The 24,738-nt window shown below is 45.9% G+C and overlaps 1 protein-coding gene across 5 annotated transcripts in view; it reads left to right on the top strand.

Annotated features, from left to right (window-relative positions):
• Nucleotides 1-24,738, top strand: part of ULK4 (unc-51 like kinase 4) — a 2,246,396-nt gene that overhangs the window by 248,955 nt on the left and 1,972,703 nt on the right. For all 5 annotated transcript variants that reach the window (XM_078663530.1, XM_078663529.1, XM_078663527.1 and 2 more), the window contains one exon: nucleotides 22,729-22,812. In XM_078663530.1, coding sequence (XP_078519656.1) covers nucleotides 22,729-22,812 — 84 coding nt within the window. The remainder of the gene's footprint in view (nucleotides 1-22,728; nucleotides 22,813-24,738) is intronic.

Here is a 24,738-nt window from a genome sequence, read left to right as displayed (position 1 = left end):
TCACGGCCTGCCGGCCGTGAAAGTGAAAGTACGGCCGGCCAGCCGTGTAGATTTCCAAATTTTAACATAAGGAAATTCCCTAGTCTATGAGCAGAAAAACAATGCAGAAACAGCATTTTGCGACTCTTATGTACCAGGTTACTCATCGCAGTGTCAAACACCAGTCAAAAGCTTACACTGCTAAAAATGCAAGAAAATTGAACAGCCTGCGAAGGATAATGCTAGAACTCTAATTACCAGGTGTAAATACTACGTGCGGTGGCATCCACAGCTGAAGCTGTGAAGTACACCAATTTATAGGAGGAGACCGTTTCCGCAAGGTCAGAGTGAGAAATCGCGAAGCCACAGCTTCAAGAGCAGAGAGAGAAGTGGAATCGTAAACGGCACTAGAGAACAGCACATTAAACAGACAGTCGAGCGCTTGCCCACATTCCTAGAGGACTTTCTGATAACATTTCAGGCCGTTGCACGATGGATGGTTGGATATTAAGGACAGAGATTGCAATAAGTAACAAGGATAAACAGAAGGGAAAATAACGTGGTGGGGATAAACAAGGGTGAAATAAAAAAATAACAGCTCTTGGCATCACGGCCTGCCGGCCGTGAAAGTGAAAGTACGGCAGGCCGGCCGTGAATAATTAGGGGAGGAGCAGCCAGGAGAGAGCAGGAGCAGAGGCGCCAAGCTGGGGAACAGATTGCTGGCGATTTGATGATGTGCACGCGCATTTTAGCTCAATGCACTTGCGCATTGACCTAAAAGCGCACGGGCACAGCATCAAATCGCCAGTCTAGTTAAAGTCTGTTTAAGCCCCTATAGTCTCGCTCAATGCGCATGCGCATTGACAGGCGAGACCTAACAAATGAATTAGATTCCGCCTCTATCTTGTGGTGTATTTTGATTCTGGAATTTAGTACATTGTGTCTTCTGTGCCGAATTAATTATAGGCGTAGGTTCGGCTCTGTATTTATTTTTATGTACATATATTCCCTAATTTTAAGGTGCGTGTATATTTACTTATTTTTGGCCTTATAATAAAACCCATAAACTGGACTTCGGAGTCTGTGGTCTTTTACGCATGACTAAATTGTAAGTATAATCTTGAAGTGTTTGTTCCCCTCAACCACTTTCAGCAGGCAAATGAAAGACCATCAGTGCTAAATTCGGAAGGGAAGGCTGGGACAAAATTTAGCGTAATCAATATCAAAGACTCCGTATATATGCATATGCATCTCTGTACACTTGTATCTCTTGTGTGTATCAGAACTTTTGCTAAAAAGGAAGTGCTTGAAACTGAAAATACGACAGAACCATTAGTTCAAAATTAACAATCTGGAAACAGGGTGAAGTATTTAAAAAAGGCAAACATTGGAACCATTTTTAAAACTATGTTCTATTTTTAGAGGTCTTGGGACCTGCATACATTGGCCCACACAAAACCCTAGAACGTGAAATAAAAATTTTAATACCCTCACAAGACTCAAGCAGTGCACGCTGAAATCGCACAGTGGTACCTGCTTGGGTGTCTCACCAGCTTCTACCCTTCTCTGCAGCAGGTTAGGCCACTCAACAAAGGTCCTGCAGGTCAGTGGCACAGTGTGGGGGGTTCACCATTTGTTGAGAGCTGTCGAATTTTTGACATCTGTGCAAATTAAACAAAATATAAGAAAGTACATTTTGTGTCAGTCATGTGCCATTGTTCCTAAAGCAAATGCTGATTTTCTGCCATTGCATTGTATTGTTCAGAATATTACTTTGGCGCAAAGATAATAGGTAATAGATAAACGTTTTGGGTCATTGTTGTATTTTAGGTCAGTTCTCTTGTTCTGATACGAAGGGGTTTACTAGTCCAGGCCCTGCTTATCATGCTGCCATGTCGCCTGTCCCTTTTGAAAATGCAAAACCTACACATTTTAATGACCCACGTTCTGCCAACCGTAAGTCAGCTCCACTTGTATTGAGTTTATCCTTATTGCGCAGTTTGTAGTGTCTGGTTACTTTCGGATAGCTTTAATGCATGGTGTAGAGCTTTTTGATGGAGCGCCCCCCCGAAATTGCTCGTTGGTGGCGAGGCCAGTCTTGCGCTGGCTGCTTGTGGTGCTGTTTTCCTCAGCAGGTGAAGCAGCGCCCTCTCCTCTCCTCCCCTCCCCTCCCCTCCCCTCTGGTGCCTCGTACCCTGGGAGGCTCTCCCTTGCAGCTCCGCCGGGCATGACGTGCGCTCAGCCAGCACAGCAGAGCTCTAGATTGGGCTGCCAAGTGTCCCTCTCTGTGTGATTAACACTGTGGGAGCTGGGCTCTGCTCCGGGCTGCTGCTTCGTGCAGCGTGCCCGGTGCTGGCTGTCAGAGCAGCGGGGGCCTTAGTAGCTATGTGACCACCCGACTTGGGGTGGCGGCAGAAGGAGACAGACGTATATGGTTTATCACTAGCCCCGTGGTCTCAATGCCTTTTGTACCACAGTATGCTAACAGGTTACTGCAGTTTAAATAAAAGACACCCTCACATCCTGCACTGTATTAAATATAAGTTGAGTCTCAAATTGTTTTACAACTAAAACTCCTGATCAACGTACTTAGAAATATACAGAGTAAATGAGCGGGTTGTTTTCCTCTGAGCGGGGCTGCATGGGGCGTGGCTTCAGCGTTCTGCTCGCGCTTCGAGGCTCTCCTTTAGGAAGTTCCTCCGCGTGCCCATCTCCTGTCCATACGCGTGCACATCTCCTGTCCCCCTTTGGAACAAAAATCGACGACAATAGATTTTGCAAGCGACAGCGCAGCGCATGCGCTGCGACGGTAGCGAAACCTAAAAACATTAACTGCTGTTTTCCCTTTGTTCAGCCTAGTCCCTCTACAAATATTACACTACAAAAGATGGGTTACTTTTATTCACTGAGGACTAGAGAGGCAGTTCCTAAAGTTCTTGTGCCCTACTTTAGGAAAAGCGACATTAGCTAATGCTGCTTAGCACAGTAGAAGAAAAGTGCAAGATAATATCTTGAGACACCATCACATTTTCAGCAAGGTGATGCAAATTCAGTCCCATGGCTTGAGTGAGTTTTTGTCGGCACAGACAAGACTCACAATCTAAAAAAGATGTGCAGGCTCCTCATTTTTTTAAAACAAACTGAATATATAGTTCATGGGACCACTTGAATATAGGCCGCAAATAATGTCTCTCCAGAACCCATACACACGTTTTTAGAAGAACCTCATACTTTGCATGTTATGGTATGTTATGTTAGGATGTCTTGTAAAGCGCGCAGCTGCCCCAGCAAAGGGGCGACCCGGCGCTCATGTTCATAACTAATGTCATGAGGCACACACTTTGAGGTGATTCTTACAAGTACTTCATAGTTAGCTCTTTCAAAATGCCCTTAAATGGCTAACCCATTTTTTAGGTTTCGCCCTGGCCGTAGCAACTGCGTAGCAGTTGCTCCGCCCAGGGGGAAATCTTATGATCCTACATATGGGGCTTTGGTCCCGCCTCTGTCTTCCATTGGCTAGCTCCATAAATGGAGGCTAGCCATTGGAAGACATTGTTGTCCGTCACTCTTTCCCCCGTGAAAACGCGATTCGGGGGCGTTTCCGTGTCTTTTTTTAAGTCCCGCCCTCTCCTCTTCCTATTGGCTGGAATTTTACCTTCCAGCCAATGGGAAGGGGAGAACACGATAGATAAGGGACTGCCCGCACATCGAGCGTGATGGTTGTTTACTGCCTTGATCTGTGTCTTGGTGTAGGGCTGGCAATGTGTGTTTACTGTTGCTTGTTTTAATTTGTCTCTTTCCCACCCCGACTCCGAACTCGCTGTTAATTTTTTATTATTTATTAATTAAATAATGCAGCCCACGCCGAGCCTCGAACCCTATTCTCCAGGTCCAGGCAGCGCGCTCAGCCTGCCATCTGTTTTGGATCAGGTTACTGCTTTCACTTTCGCAGCTATTATTATAAAGGATAGGACTTGTTTTTAAAAGTGGACATTTTGGGGAAGTTTTGCTCCGTTAAATACAAGTTTGAAGCGCATCATTTATCTTCCAATCTATATCTTAGTTTTGAGTTTCGTGTTACTGTTTACTCATCTCATTCAATTACAATTCATAGAGCCTAAAGAAGTCATATATGAATGTATCCTTTATGTAATGAAACAAGTGCTCATGTAAAGCGATTTGGATATCATCGGGTCGAGAAGTATAAACTGCAAAATACAAAAAAAAGTGCTTAACTATTTTGTACAATTTTCAGTGTAGGCTGAGAAATAATTCTTAAATGTATATTAGTGTTAAGCTGTAATTGAATCAGTCGGCGCACCCAGTTCACCGTCTGCTATCATTGAGACGTTGACATTCTAAGATGGCCGCCGCGGGCTCGATGTCATCCCCCGGCCCGCGTCCTTCTTCTGTGTCAGCGGCGCCTCTCCAGTGACGGCCGTGGCGCTGCTATCAGGCCGTGTGTGCCGCCGCGTGCGGTTGCCAGGGGAGCCAGCTTCCCGTGCAGGAACCGGAAAAAGACCCGCAGCGGTACCGGGAAGAGTTGGCAGCCCGGCCCCGGTGAGTGCAGCGCATTGGCGGGAGGAGTTGTCCTGTTCTTTACAGAAGCCTGTCTCTGCTTCTTTTCACACACCCCCGGTGTCCTGCCCCCCCCCCCCGGTCCCACCCAGAGGCCTCTTCCAGAGCCCCCTCTTTGCTTTAGTTTGACTTTCCTCCCTGTTAGGGGTGGCTCTAGTCCTAACCCAGTTGCACAGACGCTCCCCTTCACCTCGGTCCTGCACTTAAGTTCAGGAAGTGCTCCTTCACAGGGCTCCACCCTCCCAAGTTCAAGGAGCCCCTACAGGCAGCCCTGCATGCAGAGTGCCCCCACCCTAAGCCACAGTGGTACCAGTCACCCCCGCTCATCACAGTTCAGGAACTTCCTACGCCTCCACTCAGACAGGGCAAATTTTACCAGGCTGCACTGTCTGGAAGCAGCCCCCTCCCAGAGGGATCACCCCTCCGCCCCCAGAAAGACCCCCCCCCCGAAAGAACCCCCCAGAGGAATCCCCCCCCCCCCCAGAAAGATCCCCCCTCGCCCCATCCCGGAGGGATCAGCCCTCCGCCCCCAGAACGACCCCCCCCGGGAGGAATCCCACCCCCCCAGAAAGACCCCCCCCGTGTTCCCTCCTCCGGCCCCAGCACACTGCATGAATAACAGAAGGCACTCCACCAAAGCCTGCTGGGAACTTGCCTTGGGACCTGAGCTCGGCCCCAGAGATTCAGTTGGATCGAAGCCCCCCCTCTACAGCTTCCAGCCTATGCTCTTACTTCCATTCGTGATCATGAATGAATGGCACTTTTTATAGGCGGTGTATGATTGCAGAGTACCCTGCTATGTTTATTTGGAGTATGGCGTATTGAACGGACGTGGCTTGTTTGTATTTGTATTCATCCATTTACACCCTTTTACGTTAAAATAGCTATAGCTTTACTGTATAGTTGCTATAAAAGCTTATAATATGGTATAGTGTGCACTTTAAAAAAAAATCACTCCACTGCAATCAAAAAAGCATGAATAAAAAACATTGCCATTTACAATGCCAGTAGCTCCAACTCCAACAAATGTGAGACCTATTGCAATGTAAATAACAATGCCATTTATTTATACGTAAAAAAAAAAGAAATGTCATGAGCAATGCCAATAGCTCTAACTTTTCCAAAGGCGAAACCATTGCATTGTAAATGCTTGTTTAAATAGATTTTTATTATTTTTACAAAGCACAAAAAAATCAAAATTTGGGGATTTGTGAATTAAAACTGACTATGGCACCAGATGTACAATACATTTGCAGTCGCAAACCCTGCGATTCACAAAATCACTGGGATTGTGTCTGCAAAATGGCTGTTTTGTATGTACAAAATCTACTTTACGAGTTAGAAACTTTTCTCTGACTCATAAAATAGGTTTTGCAGCCCATACTAAACCTCATGATTCAGAAAAGGGGGTGGTGATGAACAGAGTGTCTGAATTAAGCAGACCACTCTTACCCAGTCCAAAGATCAGGGCTTGATCCATCACCGTTTTTTAGCTCACTGCACCATCCCAGCTCAGAACCCGGCTACATGCAAATTAGTCTGTTCCTGTCCCAGTGCATGATGGGAACAGGGCAAACCAAACTACCAAGCCAATTCTTATACTGGGAAGGAAACAAGCTTCCGGGGACCGGTTTCTGGCACTTCAGCCGTCGTCGGCCCGGCTTGCTTGAATCCTGATGGTGCAATGAGCAAGGGACTCACATCTGAGTATACCCTTCCACGCTTATGGTGGACAAAATGATTCAGAAAAGGGGGTGGTGATGAACAGAGTGTCTGAATTAAGCAGACCACTCTTACCCAGTCCAAAGATCAGGGCTTGATCCATCACCGTTTTTTAGCTCACTGCACCATCCCAGCTCAGAACCCGGCTACATGCAAATTAGTCTGTTCCTGTCCCAGTGCATGATGGGAACAGGGCAAACCAAACTACCAAGCCAATTCTTATACTGGGAAGGAAACAAGCTTCCGGGGACCGGTTTCTGGCACTTCAGCCGTCGTCGGCCCGGCTTGCTTGAATCCTGATGGTGCAATGAGCAAGGGACTCACATCTGAGTATACCCTTCCACGCTTATGGTGGACAAAATGATTCAGAAAAGGGGGTGGTGATGAACAGAGTATCTGAATTAAGCAGACCACTCTTACCCAGTCCAAAGATCAGGGCTTGATCCATCACCGTTTTTTAGCTCACTGCACCATCCCAGCTCAGAACCCGGCTACATGCAAATTAGTCTGTTCCTGTCCCAGTGCATGATGGGAACAGGGCAAACCAAACTACCAAGCCAATTCTTATACTGGGAAGGAAACAAGCTTCCGGGGACCGGTTTCTGGCATTTCAGCCGTCGTCGGCCCGGCTTGCTTGAATCCTGATGGTGCAATGAGCAAGGGACTCACATCTGAGTATACCCTTCCACGCTTATGGTGGACAAAATGATTCAGAAAAGGGGGTGGTGATGAACAGAGTGTCTGAATTAAGCAGACCACTCTTACCCAGTCCAAAGATCAGTGCTTGATCCATCACCGTTTTTTAGCTCACTGCACCATCCCAGCTCAGAACCCGGCTACATGCAAATTAGTCTGTTCCTGTCCCAGTGCATGATGGGAACAGGGCAAACCAAACTACCAAGCCAATTCTTATACTGGGAAGGAAACAAGCTTCCGGGGACCGGTTTCTGGCATTTCAGCCGTCGTCGGCCCGGCTTGCTTCAATCCTGATGGTGCAATGAGCAAGGGACTCACATCTGAGTATACCCTTCCACGCTTATGGTGGACAAAATGATTCAGAAAAGGGGGTGGTGATGAACAGAGTGTCTGAATTAAGCAGACCACTCTTACCCAGTCCAAAGATCAGGGCTTGATCCATCACCCTTTTTTAGCTCACTGCACCATCCCAGCTCAGAACCCGGCTACATGCAAATTAGTCTGTTCCTGTCCCAGTGCATGATGGGAACAGGGCAAACCAAACTACCAAGCCAATTCTTATACTGGGAAGGAAACAAGCTTCCGGGGACCGGTTTCTGGCATTTCAGCCGTCGTCGGCCCGGCTTGCTTGAATCCTGATGGTGCAATGAGCAAGGGACTCACATCTGAGTATACCCTTCCACGCTTATGGTGGACAAAATGATTCAGAAAAGGGGGTGGTGATGAACAGAGTGTCTGAATTAAGCAGACCACTCTTACCCAGTCCAAAGATCAGGGCTTGATCCATCACTGTTTTTTAGCTCACTGCACCATCCCAGCTCAGAACCCGGCTACATGCAAATTAGTCTGTTCCTGTCCCAGTGCATGATGGGAACAGGGCAAACCAAACTACCAAGCCAATTCTTATACTGGGAAGGAAACAAGCTTCCGGGGACCGGTTTCTGGCATTTCAGCCGTCGTCGGCCCGGCTTGCTTGAATCCTGATGGTGCAATGAGCAAGGGACTCACATCTGAGTATACCCTTCCACGCTTATGGTGGACAAAATGATTCAGAAAAGGGGGTGGTGATGAACAGAGTGTCTGAATTAAGCAGACCACTCTTACCCAGTCCAAAGATCAGGGCTTGATCCATCACCGTTTTTTAGCTCACTGCACCATCCAAGCTCAGAACCCGGCTACATGCAAATTAGTCTGTTCCTGTCCCAGTGCATGATGGGAACAGGGCAAACCAAACTACCAAGCCAATTCTTATACTGGGAAGGAAACAAGCTTCCGGGGACCGGTTTCTGGCATTTCAGCCGTCGTCGGCCCGGCTTGCTTGAATCCTGATGGTGCAATGAGCAAGGGACTCACATCTGAGTATACCCTTCCACGCTTATGGTGGACAAAATGATTCAGAAAAGGGGGTGGTGATGAACAGAGTGTCTGAATTAAGCAGACCACTCTTACCCAGTCCAAAGATCAGGGCTTGATCCATCACCGTTTTTTAGCTCACTGCACCATCCCAGCTCAGAACCCGGCTACATGCAAATTAGTCTGTTCCTGTCCCAGTGCATGATGGGAACAGGGCAAACCAAACTACCAAGCCAATTCTTATACTGGGAAGGAAACAAGCTTCCGGGGACCCGTTTCTGGCATTTCAGCCGTCGTCGGCCCGGCTTGCTTGAATCCTGATGGTGCAATGAGCAAGGGACTCACATCTGAGTATACCCTTCCACGCTTATGGTGGACAAAATGATTCAGAAAAGGGGGTGGTGATGAACAGAGTGTCTGAATTAAGCAGACCACTCTTACCCAGTCCAAAGATCAGGGCTTGATCCATCACCGTTTTTTAGCTCACTGCACCATCCCAGCTCAGAACCCGGCTACATGCAAATTAGTCTGTTCCTGTCCCAGTGCATGATGGGAACAGGGCAAACCAAACTACCAAGCCAATTCTTATACTGGGAAGGAAACAAGCTTCCGGGGACCGGTTTCTGGCATTTCAGCCGTCGTCGGCCCGGCTTGCTTGAATCCTGATGGTGCAATGAGCAAGGGACTCACATCTGAGTATACCCTTCCACGCTTATGGTATACAAAATGATGCGGGAAAAGGGGGTGGTGATGAACAGTGTGTCTGAATTAAGCAGACCACTCTTACCCAGTCCAAAGATCAGGGCTTGATCCATCACCGTTTTTTAGCTCACTGCACCATCCCAGCTCAGAACCCGGCTACATGCAAATTAGTCTGTTCCTGTCCCAGTGCATGATGGGAACAGGGCAAACCAAACTACCGAGCCAATTCTTATACTGGGAAGGAAACAAGCTTCCGGGGACCGGTTTCTGGCATTTCAGCCGTCGTCGGCCCGGCTTGCTTGAATCCTGATGGTGCAATGAGCAAGGGACTCACATCTGAGTATACCCTTCCACGCTTATGGTGGACAAAATGATTCAGAAAAGGGGGTGGTGATGAACAGAGTGTCTGAATTAAGCAGACCACTCTTACCCAGTCCAAAGATCAGGGCTTGATCCATCACCTTTTTTAGCTCACTGCACCATCCCAGCTCAGAACCCGGCTACATGCAAATTAGTCTGTTCCTGTCCCAGTGCATGATGGGAACAGGGCAAACCAAACTACCAAGCCAATTCTTATACTGGGAAGGAAACAAGCTTCCGGGGACCGGTTTCTGGCATTTCAGCCGTCGTCGGCCCGGCTTGCTTGAATCCTGATGGTGCAATGAGCAAGGGACTCACATCTGAGTATACCCTTCCACGCTTATGGTGGACAAAATGATTCAGAAAAGGGGGTGGTGATGAACAGAGTGTCTGAATTAAGCAGACCACTCTTACCCAGTCCAAAGATCAGGGCTTGATCCATCACCGTTTTTTAGCTCACTGCACCATCCCAGCTCAGAACCCGGCTACATGCAAATTAGTCTGTTCCTGTCCCAGTGCATGATGGGAACAGGGCAAACCAAACTACCAAGCCAATTCTTATACTGGGAAGGAAACAAGCTTCCGGGGACCGGTTTCTGGCATTTCAGCCGTCGTCGGCCCGGCTTGCTTGAATCCTGATGGTGCAATGAGCAAGGGACTCACATCTGAGTATACCCTTCCACGCTTATGGTGGACAAAATGATTCAGAAAAGGGGGTGGTGATGAACAGAGTGTCTGAATTAAGCAGACCACTCTTACCCAGTCCAAAGATCAGGGCTTGATCCATCACCGTTTTTTAGCTCACTGCACCATCCCAGCTCAGAACCCGGCTACATGCAAATTAGTCTGTTCCTGTCCCAGTGCATGATGGGAACAGGGCAAACCAAACTACCAAGCCAATTCTTATACTGGGAAGGAAACAAGCTTCCGGGGACCGGTTTCTGGCATTTCAGCCGTCGTCGGCCCGGCTTGCTTGAATCCTGATGGTGCAATGAGCAAGGGACTCACATCTGAGTATACCCTTCCACGCTTATGGTGGACAAAATGATTCAGAAAAGGGGGTGGTGATGAACAGAGTGTCTGAATTAAGCAGACCACTCTTACCCAGTCCAAAGATCAGGGCTTGATCCATCACCGTTTTTTAGCTCACTGCACCATCCCAGCTCAGAACCCGGCTACATGCAAATTAGTCTGTTCCTGTCCCAGTGCATGATGAGAACAGGGCAAACCAAACTACCAAGCCAATTCTTATACTGGGAAGGAAACAAGCTTCCAGGGACCGGTTTCTGGCATTTCAGCCGTCGTCGGCCCGGCTTGCTTGAATCCTGATGGTGCAATGAGCAAGGGACTCACATCTGAGTATACCCTTCCATGCTTATGGTGGACAAAATGATTCAGAAAAGGGGGTGGTGATGAACAGAGTGTCTGAATTAAGCAGACCACTCTTACCCAGTCCAAAGATCAGGGCTTGATCCATCACCGTTTTTCAGCTCACTGCACCATCCAAGCTCAGAACCCGGCTACATGCAAATTAGTCTGTTCCTGTCCCAGTGCATGATGGGAACAGGCCAAACCAAACTACCAAGCCAATTCTTATACTGGGAAGGAAACAAGCTTCCGGGGACCGGTTTCTGGCATTTCAGCCGTCGTCGGCCCGGCTTGCTTGAATCCTGATGGTGCAATGAGCAAGGGACTCACATCTGAGTATACCCTTCCACGCTTATGGTGGACAAAATGATTCAGAAAAGGGGGTGGTGATGAACAGAGTGTCTGAATTAAGCAGACCACTCTTACCCAGTCCAAAGATCAGGGCTTGATCCATCACCGTTTTTTAGCTCACTGCACAATCCCAGCTCAGAACCCGGCTACATGCAAATTAGTCTGTTCCTGTCCCAGTGCATGATGGGAACAGGGCAAACCAAACTACCAGGCCAATTCTTATACTGGGAAGGAAACAAGCTTCCGGGGACCGGTTTCTGGCATTTCAGCCGTCGTCGGCCCGGCTTGCTTGAATCCTGATGGTGCAATGAGCAAGGGACTCACATCTGAGTATACCCTTCCACGCTTATGGTGGACAAAATGATTCAGAAAAGGGGGTGGTGATGAACAGAGTGTCTGAATTAAGCAGACCACTCTTACCCAGTCCAAAGATCAGGGCTTGATCCATCACCGTTTTTTAGCTCACTGCACCATCCCAGCTCAGAACCCGGCTACATGCAAATTAGTCTGTTCCTGTCCCAGTGCATGATGGGAACAGGGCAAACCAAACTACCAAGCCAATTCTTATACTGGGAAGGAAACAAGCTTCCAGGGACCGGTTTCTGGCATTTCAGCCGTCGTCGGCCCGGCTTGCTTGAATCCTGATGGTGCAATGAGCAAGGGACTCACATCTGAGTATACCCTTCCATGCTTATGGTGGACAAAATGATTCAGAAAAGGGGGTGGTGATGAACAGAGTGTCTGAATTAAGCAGACCACTCTTACCCAGTCCAAAGATCAGGGCTTGATCCATCACCGTTTTTCAGCTCACTGCACCATCCAAGCTCAGAACCCGGCTACATGCAAATTAGTCTGTTCCTGTCCCAGTGCATGATGGGAACAGGGCAAACCAAACTACCAAGCCAATTCTTATACTGGGAAGGAAACAAGCTTCCGGGGACCGGTTTCTGGCATGTCAGCCGTCGTCGGCCCGGCTTGCTTGAATCCTGATGGTGCAATGAGCAAGGGACTCACATCTGAGTATACCCTTCCACGCTTATGGTGGACAAAATGATTCAGAAAAGGGGGTGGTGATGAACAGAGTGTCTGAATTAAGCAGACCACTCTTACCCAGTCCAAAGATCAGGGCTTGATCCATCACCGTTTTTTAGCTCACTGCACCATCCCAGCTCAGAACCCGGCTACATGCAAATTAGTCTGTTCCTGTCCCAGTGCATGATGGGAACAGGGCAAACCAAACTACCAAGCCAATTCTTATACTGGGAAGGAAACAAGCTTCCGGGGACCGGTTTCTGGCATTTCAGCCGTCGTCGGCCCGGCTTGCTTGAATCCTGATGGTGCAATGAGCAAGGGACTCACATCTGAGTATACCCTTCCACGCTTATGGTGGACAAAATGATTCAGAAAAGGGGGTGGTGATGAACAGAGTGTCTGAATTAAGCAGACCACTCTTACCCAGTCCAAAGATCAGGGCTTGATCCATCACCGTTTTTTAGCTCACTGCACAATCCCAGCTCAGAACCCGGCTACATGCAAATTAGTCTGTTCCTGTCCCAGTGCATGATGGGAACAGGGCAAACCAAACTACCAAGCCAATTCTTATACTGGGAAGGAAACAAGCTTCCGGGGACCGGTTTCTGGCATTTCAGCCGTCGTCGGCCCGGCTTGCTTGAATCCTGATGGTGCAATGAGCAAGGGACTCACATCTGAGTATACCCTTCCACGCTTATGGTGGACAAAATGATTCAGAAAAGGGGGTGGTGATGAACAGAGTGTCTGAATTAAGCAGACCACTCTTACCCAGTCCAAAGATCAGGGCTTGATCCATCACCGTTTTTTAGCTCACTGCACCATCCCAGCTCAGAACCCGGCTACATGCAAATTAGTCTGTTCCTGTCCCAGTGCATGATGGGAACAGGGCAAACCAAACTACCAAGCCAATTCTTATACTGGGAAGGAAACAAGCTTCCAGGGACCGGTTTCTGGCATTTCAGCCGTCGTCGGCCCGGCTTGCTTGAATCCTGATGGTGCAATGAGCAAGGGACTCACATCTGAGTATACCCTTCCACGCTTATGGTGGACAAAATGATTCAGAAAAGGGGGTGTGATGAACAGAGTGTCTGAATTAAGCAGACCACTCTTACCCAGTCCAAAGATCAGGGCTTGATCCATCACCGTTTTTTAGCTCACTGCACCATCCCAGCTCAGAACCCGGCTACATGCAAATTAGTCTGTTCCTGTCCCAGTGCATGATGGGAACAGGGCAAACCAAACTACCAAGCCAATTCGTATACTGGGAAGGAAACAAGCTCCGGGGACCGGTTTCTGGCATTTCAGCCGTCGTCGGCCCGGCTTGCTTGAATCCTGATGGTGCAATGAGCAAGGGACTCACATCTGAGTATACCCTTCCATGCTTATGGTGGACAAAATGATTCAGAAAAGGGGGTGGTGATGAACAGAGTGTCTGAATTAAGCAGACCACTCTTACCCAGTCCAAAGATCAGGGCTTGATCCATCACCGTTTTTTAGCTCACTGCACCATCCCAGCTCAGAACCCGGCTACATGCAAATTAGTCTGTTCCTGTCCCAGTGCATGATGGGAACAGGGCAAACCAAACTACCAAGCCAATTCTTATACTGGGAAGGAAACAAGCTTCCGGGGACCCGTTTCTGGCATTTCAGCCGTCGTCGGCCCGGCTTGCTTGAATCCTCATGGTGCAATGAGCAAGGGACTCACATCTGAGTATACCCTTCCACGCTTATGGTGGACAAAATGATTCAGAAAAGGGGGTGGTGATGAACAGAGTGTCTGAATTAAGCAGACCACTCTTACCCAGTCCAAAGATCAGGGTTTGATCCATCACCGTTTTTTAGCTCACTGCACCATCCCAGCTCAGAACCCGGCTACATGCAAATTAGTCTGTTCCTGTCCCAGTGCATGATGGGAACAGGGCAAACCAAACTACCAAGCCAATTCTTATACTGGGAAGGAAACAAGCTTCCGGGGACCGGTTTCTGGCATTTCAGCCGTCGTCGGCCCGGCTTGCTTGAATCCTGATGGTGCAATGAGCAAGGGACTCACATCTGAGTATACCCTTCCACGCTTATGGTGGACAAAATGATTCAGAAAAGGGGGTGGTGATGAACAGAGTGTCTGAATTAAGCAGACCACTCTTACCCAGTCCAAAGATCAGGGCTTGATCCATCACCGTTTTTTAGCTCACTGCACCATCCCAGCTCAGAACCCGGCTACATGCAAATTAGTCTGTTCCTGTCCCAGTGCATGATGGGAACAGGGCAAACCAAACTACCAAGCCAATTCTTATACTGGGAAGGAAACAAGCTTCCGGGGACCGGTTTCTGGCATTTCAGCCGTCGTCGGCCCGGCTTGCTTGAATCCTGATGGTGCAATGAGCAAGGGACTCGCATCTGAGTATACCCTTCCACGCTTATGGTGGACAAAATGATTCAGAAAAGGGGGTGGTGATGAACAGAGTGTCTGAATTAAGCAGACCACTCTTACCCAGTCCAAAGATCAGGGCTTGATCCATCACCGTTTTTTAGCTCACTGCACCATCCCAGCTCAGCTCGGGACACTCTGTTCATCACCACCCCCTTTTCTGAATCATACTAAACCTCAGGTTGGAAGGGGTAAATGGAACGTCCCTTCCATACTGTGATTTGGTTTGCAATATATCACTGGCATATAGCCTTGATTGGGTTGCAGACAAATGAAAAGTTAATATCGCCTCAAAAGAGGTGGTAACTGATTCACAAAAGGAAAGATACCCCTTGGCATACCTTCCTAGTTTGGAATTGTGTTGGCTGTATAAGGTGGAGCAGGCACTGGTCTTATGGATCCCCCCCTCATGGTTTCCCAAACTTAAAACTTATTTTTCTTTTTAATCAGCACCAATTCTTTTAATGAACATGGGCAGTTTTGAATAAAAAGTTTTCCATTGCTGAATACAAGCACAGACATGTTGGTCTGCTGCCCTTTGCACACCACCTTCCTTTTGTTTGCAGTCAATCACAGGGAGCGCAAATGACATCCTGCCTAATGAGTATCCATTAGGCAAGTGGTTCTTCGAACCCCCCCCCCCCCCCTCCCCCCGTGACTTTTGATTTTGCAAAACAACCTATGTGTTTCAGGTCGTTTAAATCGCCAAATACTGGTTGAAAAAAGTGAAATTTGTGACCACTTTATGTTACCAGTACGATAGTACATCTTGTCACAGATTTCATTAAACTTTAACATTCTAACGATGCATTCAGTATTTTACTTGGTTCAGTTCATATTACATTGGTTTGTCGTCATTTTTCACATTTTCGGTATAGAGTAATTCGCAGAGCAATAGTACTTTTCAATCTCAATCACCACTTGTTTTTCTATCAATTATCACATTAAACTTATTTTTTCACCTTTTCAGTTCTTCCTCTAGTTTCTCATCTGAACATACTCTATGCATGTGAATCTATTCAGCTACAATTCATTTTCACGTCTCCTCCCCATGATTCTGTGACCTGATCCTAGGTTTTAAGTTTGCTTGAGGCAGCGATATTCCGATATTAGACAAAAAGTGGTGGATTCTTTGTCCAGATTCAAATCCACAGAAATAAGGATCTGAGATCTCCACATTTATCTTTAGGTTTCGCCTCGGTCCATGTTTTTAAGATGTGATTATACTGCCAGGGTACAGTGTCAATAGCTTCCCAACGAACAAACTCAGTGATATTGATGGGTTTACATTTTGCAAGGCCCCAAAGTGCAGCTACAGACAGGGCTATTTTACTAGTTTTGGCTGGTTGGGCATCAAATGGATGCGATTCTGATAGTTAGCTAAAATGCCTTGAAATATTGTTAAACAATGATTTATGATTTGGTGTTGTGATTCTCCTGTGGTCTCCATGATGAAAAAAGCAATCAAAAACCATGTTCAATTGTCCTATTCCTTAGTCAGAGTGGGATATGTGATCGTATAAACCGTTTTAGACTGCACACAAGCAACTTACATTAAAACACTTTCACAGAAAGTTTCACATGAGAACAGATTCATACTGTGTATGCGCAGTTTACTAAAACACTATTACAATAACATTTCACATAGAGTAAGTAGTGCAGAATATATATATATATATCTTTGGATCAATGTGGAAGTATTCTTGGGGGAAAAAAGGTGGGCACTGGATTATATCCAGTTACATCTACTCCAAACCTGATTGAAGATTGGTCTTGTAAAATTTTGTGTTCATGACTATTGGTGTAGCAATTATTAGCATTGTTTATAATTGGAAAGCGCCTTCCAAAATTCATGTGTCCATTGAAGCCTGCAATGAACATCCAAGTCCACGGCCTGTGACCTCTGTGGATGGCTGATCGCATTCATCAGTACGAACTCAGCCTGTTCCACAACACCAAACATCTTTCCTGCCCATCAGCTTCCATGTTCTAATAGGGAAGAGGTGCTCCTGGTAACCCAGTGAAGCCACATTCCCTAGATTTGCCACACCCTTGTTTGACTCTGGGCGGGGAAAAGCTTCTCTTATTTTAGAATTTTACAAGGTATAGGATGTGGTACTATTGAAAATTACTCCACTGTGTTGCTAGTATGGAGGAGGACGTCCCACGAGTGAATTATCCTATGTGTTTTCCATTTACTCAACCACAACAAAAATCCCTGGTCTACCAAAGTCTAAATCAGGACACATAACCACTTTGATGTCATCTACAAAGCAGCCATGTGTGCTACTCCACGTGTCCTGTGGTGCCGCTCTCGCAGCTAGCTCCAGGGCCAGTTCTCTGTTTAGCCAGGCATTTTTTGAGAATGTATTTGGTTTTTCTGATGGTAATATATTTGCCTGTCACTCTATATTAGGTTGTGCTTTTGAGTCTTCCTTTGTGTCCCAAGCCATGACCACTGCATATATAGCTAAGAAAAAATCTCGCAATGAGACACTTCAACTGGTGGCATTTTCATGGACTTTTCTCCTGATAAACCTACCACCTCCCAAGAAGCTAAAAGGACTTACATATGAGAGCTGAGGAGTGTGTAGATGGTGCAAAGCCTGGGCATTCAGTTCCCTTTTTTAGGTCTCCTGGCGTTTAACAGCGCGTCAGCGCTGTGTCCGCCAGGAGATCTTTTGTTACTGACTCTGCTTCCCAGGAGACAGCACCTGCCGCGCGCATTTCGCAAAAGGCGATCGGCGCAGGCCACGCGCGCGCGAACGCGCTCGCCGTGGCTGTCTCCTGGGAAGCGCAAGCATACCCAGGCACACCTCCCCCTGCACGCATGCGCAAACACGCACACATACACGCACGGAGAGACATCCCCCCCCCTCCCCCCTGCCGTTGCACACACAGACACACACACACGCACACATACAGGCATCCCCCCCTTCCCCGCTCACCGGCACTCCGGACGGTTGCAGCCTCCGACCGCGGGGCTCTCCCATCGCGTCACCACTGCTCCTCGGCTCCAGGCACTCCGTGGGCGCGGGCTTCACAAAACGGAAGTCCCGCCCCCACCATAGGTTTCGTTTTTGGGAGTGCGCGCGCAGTAGCGTCCTCCGCCGTGTCAGCTGCTCAGCGTTTTCAGTAAAAGGTGCACTTTTTTGCAATTTATAAACTGCAGATTATATCAATTTTGTTAAATGAAACATTAAAGATTGCAGCCCAGTTTTTAAATTACCACTTTGTAAGCTTTGAAAAGTTCTTATCTGTGTTTATTTCTTAATTAGGATTTTGGCGTGCATGGAACAGAAAACCGAAAAGTAGCTTCAGAGCGATGTTTTTTTGTAGCAAGAAATGCAGTGCATTAGTCTGCTATTTAGTGCGTAGCGTGTTGACTTTGCGGGTGGGTGGAGTGGGAGGTGGAGGGGAGGGATCACAGTTCTGGCGCTTTGAAAAAGGCCATAAATATATAAAGTAAACAAGAAAACAGCCAACAAGTGTTCCGCTCTGCGGTCTGGAAGCTTTGTAGAGCTTTTTCAAGGGTTGAAATGTTTCTGGTGGTTTTATGTCTGTGCCAGTAATAAGTCCAAATTTGGAGAGACGGTTTTGTGTGGCAAGTCTGGTTATTAGCCTCGACAACCGTACATGGGGGATCTCTGGCTTGACAGTGTTAGTTAGTATTCGAAAGACTACTGCAGGAAAAGCTATTAAAACATGTCAATCATGTCTGCTGAATAGAAAGACGGCAGTGTCCTGTGCATTCATTGTGTGTGCGAGTAATACAAGCCACAATGCTACCATGACGGTAAAGTAATCCCCAGTGTCCACCCATGAGAGGTGAGCTGCCGTATGGCTTCGTGTGGCTGCTTGTTGCTTTTACTGTTGTAAGTGTGGTCCATGCTTTTTCAAGTGACCCTACCACCTGCTAGAAGCCACCTGTCAGATCTTGGAGCATGCCTGTATCTGACCCTCTTCTACAATAGAAGGCTTTGGCTAACATCACTTCGAGTGAGGCCGTTTTTCAAGGAGGACTTACACATTCAAAGTAGTTTCCTTCAGTGCCAGGGAGTACAATGGAAATATTTTCTTTTTTAGACGAAAAATGTTTTTAGCCTATATATGTATTTGTGTGTGTTTGTGTGTGTGTGTGTGTGTGTGCGTGCGTGTGTGTGTGTGTGTATGACAAGGGCCCCTCCAGGTTCTCCAACAATTGTTTTAAAAAAAAAAAGTCAAAACAAGCCTAGACAAAGCCAAAAGACTGGCAGCCAACACCAGGTCTGTTTGCTTTGCCGATGCTTGTTTATATTTTCAAAGTCCTTCCTTCAAGGGGCTGTTTGTTTTGCGGTTCAGTGGCCCGGAAGCTGTGAAAACTGCAGAGTGCAATACAGCATAAATCTCTTAACCCGTAATGTGTATGCGAAAGAAGAGTATCTCGCGCTCGTCCGTTGGTTACTTGAGTGATTGGTGACCGGCTGAACTCATTTCCCATTGAGTAGCTGCTCGGAAGCTCCTCGGCCGTTGCTGATGTCATGAGGGACTGTAGTGTCTTGTGCACGGCTTGCAGAAGCGACTGGTGTCTGCTTTGTTCTGCAAACGTACCGAAGGCATTCTAGTAAACTGTTCTCTGCAAGCCAAATTCGTCATGTTCTAATGTCACGTTGATAAATGGCTCTAAAACACGCATTTTTTTTTTTTGCACCAAAACTCTTCACGGATTTCTCCCTCCAAGCGTGTAAATATGACAATAGTTCCATTTAGTTTTTTGGGACATTTCCCCCTGACACCATAATCAGCAGTACGTTTAGCTAAAATTGGTAAAGTCTAAATGCATTCATTATTTGTCGCAATAAAAATTGGTCATTACCGTTTAGTTTACTTCTGCATCAGACTGCCTAAGCTATTAATTGCTGCTCATGTTATCAATAGAAATGGGCAGTGGGTCGGCCTCATCAACCCATGGGGCTCTTTTGCGTAAGCCCCCTTCAGCCATTGCGCCAGGAAAGTGTCTGACAAATGTACATAAGCTATTGCCATTATAAATTACAATAACTTTTATTTAAGTATTAATTATAAAAAAAAAATAAAAACCATTGTTATTTGTAATATCAATACATGTAAGTCACGTAAATACAACACATATTGCATTCCAAATGCTATAGGTGTCACATTTGCGAAAGTGAGAACTATTGGCATGGTAAATGACAAAGCTATTAATTTCGCTATTTTCAAAAACAAAACTTAAATAAAAAATTTGCCATTTACAATACCAATAGCTCAAACTTTCCTAATAGGAGACCTATTGCATTCCGCCGTGTCTGTCTCCTGGGAAGCGCCAACATTTACAGGCACACCTCTCCCTGCACGCATGCGCACACAGAGACACACACGAGCACACCTACACACACGCACGCACACACACATACAGAGACCCCTCGCCGTCGCATACATACATACAAGCGCACCCCCCCAAACCCCACTTACCGCCAATTCTACACTTCTGCAGCCTCCGCGGGGCTCCCCCTCGGCCATGGGAGCCCCGTGTCACCAGCACTGCTTCCTCTCCATGGGTGCGTGCGCGGGCTTCCGAGGACGGAAGTCCCGCCCCACGTAAGTCACGCCCCATGCAAGGTTTCTGTTTCGCGCTATAGCCTGAACCGACCCAGGGGAGGGCTCAAGCAGCGTGGAGAAGTATGTCGTCGTGACACAGCAAGGCAGGATTCACCTGCCGTGCCTCCAGAAGGGGGGTGGGGGGGCATATGGCAGCGGGCAGGGCCAGCTAGATCTGCCAGTGGCAGCTTCTCCTGGTGAATTGCATTGGAAATCTGCCTTTATTGTAAATGCCACTGACTGGCACAGGATTCGCAATCCAAAGACGTGGAAATACATTCAGAATATTGTTTCATTGAAATCCGCTCCGTGTGTTATGTTTTTTGGAGCACGTCTCCTTCTGAGGTTATCAGAATTTTGTCAGTGGAAATTCTAGCAACAGTTTTCTTTTAATCAGTAGGCCACAGATAAAGGCAGACCGTCTGTCCATTTGACCTGACATCTGTAACCCTAGGTGACATTGATCCGGTGCTGCCCTGTGAAATTTCGAGTTTTGGTCGGATGATGTTGCTTGATATTTGTGGAGGTTCCTGCGGCGACGTTGTGCAGCTTCTGTGAATCTAGGTCAAATTGGATAAGTGCTGCCAGGTTGTAGATGTGCATGCAGGCCGGGTGCTCCTATGTAGTACTTCTGGATGTTAGCTGGGTGCTCCCAAGTGTTAGTTGTTGATAAATCCAAGTGCTAGTTGTGTACATTGCGGGTACTTCCATGTAGTAGCTGTGACTTAGTGCGGTGATGCTATGTGATAGTTATGTATATTGGCAGGGTAGGCCATGTTGTGAATGTTGGTCCGTTGCTACCATGTGACTGCTGTGGATATTGACAGCTGCTGTGCATCCGTAGTTGTGGATATATTGGCCAGGTGATTACATGTGGTAGCTGTGGTTGTTTAAGGGGAGATGCCATGCAGTTCTGATTGTTGGTCTGATGTTACCATGTTGTTGTGAATGTTGTCAAGTGCTTTCATGTGAGTGTTTGCGGAACAATGCCATGTGATAGTTGTTGAAGTTAGCAGGGAGATTTCATGTTGCTGTGGATGTTGGGCGGGTGCTACATTTGAGTTTTTTTGTGTATATTGATTGGTGCTGCCACATCGTATTTGTGGAAATTGACTTTGTTACTTTGTGAATACCGGGACAATTTGGAAGAGTGCCTGTATTTCTGGATGCTGGTTGTGTACTACCATATGAGTGTGAATGTTGGCAGGATCTTCCATGTATTATTTGTGGATGTTAGCGGGATGGTGTCAAAAGGTAGCTGTGGATGTTGGATCAGTACATCCAAGTGGTACATTTTTATGTTTGATGGGTAATCTCATGTAGTAGTTGTGGATGTTGGCTGGAACACCATGAGTAGTAATTTTGATATTTGTTAGGTGACCGCTTTGTTTTTTTAAATATAGATATTGGTCATAAATCCAAGCATGCCTGTCCTTTTAAGGCCTCATTATTTTTTTTACCTGTGAGAGGTAAAGGGGAGCCCCCAGAGCCGCTCACATTCCCCAGCGCGGCTCGCTGTCAGGAGCGGGGACGGTGGGGCAGGAAAATGCACCCAAGCAAAACTCTATTGCTCGGTGCAGAGCTGTTCTCAGGCTCACTGGTAAGTGGGGATCATTCCCATGGCCTTTGGCAAAATGGCAGGCGGGATCGTCTCAACGCGAGTTTAAGCTATTGGCATTGGAAATGACAATGCCTTTCATTTATGTTTTAAAAACCAAAACATAAATAAAAGGCCTTGTCATTTGCAAATCATCTTTATACAACAATTCAGAGTTTGATAAAAAATTAATGTAACACATTGTAATATACAATGCCAATAGCTTAAACTTTAAAGCTGGGAGACCTATTGCATTGTAAATGCTTGTTTATTTAATGTTTTAGAGATTTGTTGTTTATGTACAAAGTTGGCACTGAAGCCCAAGGTTCCCAGTGTTGATGTGCATCTGGTGGATCATTTCCTGTGATATCATCCTTTTTGTCTGGTTAAATTCTTGGCTGTTTTTCTAGCTCATTAACTGGTTATTTCCGATAGGTCAAGTTAGATTCATTTTGTGGTGATTTCACAGAAGGGAATTGACTCTTTTGAATATAATATTATGATTGCGGTATCAGTGGGTAGAGTAGGTGCATTGACTGAATTGGGGGTAAGACACACCACTATTGGCGTTATCTGTATGTTTTAGGGCGTGAGAGCCTTTTTGTTATCTGTCATAGAGGGCCAAGATTTGCAGTGTTTACCCATTATACTTGAAAACCTGAAATAACACTTTGGTGCAAAATGTTTTCTAGATATCAACTATTGCCATCTTTTTCTCTGGTTAGACTGGTCCTGTCTGTCATGGACCATGCGGTGAAAAGAGAAACCTTGTATCACAGCTACCATCAACAATAGAGTCTCTCCTTGTTTGACTTCTAAATATTTTTTGAGACATTTTTCATTATATCGTTCTCTGGCACAATAATGTTACATTTTCTTTTGCAAACCGTTCTATGCCAGAAAACAAATTCTGCTTTTGTTTATATAGCAACACTTGTTAATTACCTAACTTTGTGTCTTATAGGAAGACCCCCATTCTTCTCTGAAAGCTTTTCTGAACTGGTTCAGCACATTTTGAACGATGATCCTTTGCCACCAAGTTCAAAAGGTACGTGTTTGCTTATAGCTTGGTTTTCAAACTCTAATTTGTTGTAAGTATTGTAGTTTGTTTTCCTATTTTGTGTGACCTGCCCATTCTAGTGTTCTCAATTGAAGAAAAATAATTGTTGTAGTTTGTAGGCTGAACCAAGAGCTTTGTCCTTTCTTAATTGGGTAGTAAAATCACAATTGCATCCTCAGTCCAACTGCAGTGTTTGCGATTTCTCAACAACATCAATAATCTGTCCTCATCCAATATGTTAACTTTTTATAGTGCTAATACCATTCATGCCTAACCATTAGGAAGTCCATGACTCTGTTAGGTATTTCCATCCCACTTTATTACTGTAGTCCTAAATTGGAGGTACCTAAAGAAGGAATCCATTACCTTTATTGCATTGGAAATTTAAGAAATGTTATAAACCAGTGGTTCTTAACCTGAGGTCCGAGGACCCCTGGGGTCTGCGAAGTCTACTCAGAGGTTCCACAACTATTTTTTCAAAATTAAATAACTTTAAAATGAATACATTTAAATGATTAATGCAGGAACAATTCAAGAAACAACATTTAGCATTTTAAAGGCTTTTCTATATTTGATTGTGAATTAAACCAAATATTTCAATATTGAGCATTTCTTTGGTGTATGCTTGTTTTTATATTTTTGTGTGTATTGTTTTGAAGTTCAAATAATATAAATTGTTTAGGCGGGGGTCCCTAACTTCCAGTAATGACTCAGTGGGAGTCTTTGGATTCAAGTAATGACTCAGCAGGGGTCCACAAAAGTCTAAAAGTTAAGAACCACTGTTATAAATAGTTTTAGTTCCCATATGTGACTAACATCATTTACTCTAGCACTCAACCAGATTTTAGTTCCTTCCACCATTGCTACCTCTGCTGTGTTTGAATTACCCCAGTTTGAGTTATATGCATGGAAAATAGTATCCTCAGTGGTAAGCAATATATTTTCCACATTTTCTTTGAGAGACTGGAATTTCAGCTATAAGGTGGCTCTGAGGCCACCGTCAATTCCAGCATAATTGCATCATAGATACAGTCCAGTATTACGTTAAATAACATGTGCAGCTGGAGGATAGATCATGTTAGATAATATTCATATGCAGGATACTAGGGCACTTTAAACAAGATGAATATCTTTTGCTTTCTATTTCAAAAGTCACATTGTGTCATTCAAAATACATTTTAGCAGCCTATTAAAAGGCTGAATTAGCCAGATTTGATTTATATGCATTAACAATACTGGCAAAATCTTCCTAAATAATTTTTCTTTAAAATTAAACATTGTGATTAGTCAACTACTATTCCCTCAGGCCGTGTTCTTATAGGGCTTGGAAAAAAATGTTAAGAGCACTTTGGGCTATATTCATGGATAACAATTAAAATTCACTAATATGCAGATGATGCATAACTCGTCCACTCCAGACATCCAGTGCCTCAAACATTTTCTGCACATCATCCAGGTCCTGGATGCCCAGCACCTACTCGAAGCTTAGCCTGCCCAAGACAGAATTCCTGTTGTTTGCCTAGAACACTAAGCAAGAACTATTACAGGCCTAACTCAATGACATGAACCCTGACCTCTTTCAAATCCAATTTCACCAAATGATCGGACACTTGAATTCACACTGGTGACCCTCACCCTTAAGCAACACATTGCCAAAAAGACAAAAATAGCTTGGCACCAGCAATTCCAGAACTTCTGTTCAAGGCCTCTTGCTCTTTCGTTTGCATGGTGGTAACTCCCTGCTCCATGGCCACCCAGACTCCAAATTGGCTGTCATTTTTGGCATCCTGCAAGCTGCAGCATGACCCATCCAAGGCCTGAAGAAATTTGATCACATCACCCCATCCTGATGGAAATCTATTGGCTGCCCTTGTCAGCCTGCTCCTTCTTCAAAACCAACTGCATCATTTACTA

Source organism: Lissotriton helveticus, chromosome 10 (assembly GCF_964261635.1).
Source record: "Lissotriton helveticus chromosome 10, aLisHel1.1, whole genome shotgun sequence".
In the NCBI taxonomy this organism is placed as follows: domain Eukaryota; kingdom Metazoa; phylum Chordata; class Amphibia; order Caudata; family Salamandridae; genus Lissotriton; species Lissotriton helveticus.
Note: the sequence above shows the minus strand (reverse complement) of the source record. Positions and strands in the feature narration are given on the sequence as shown.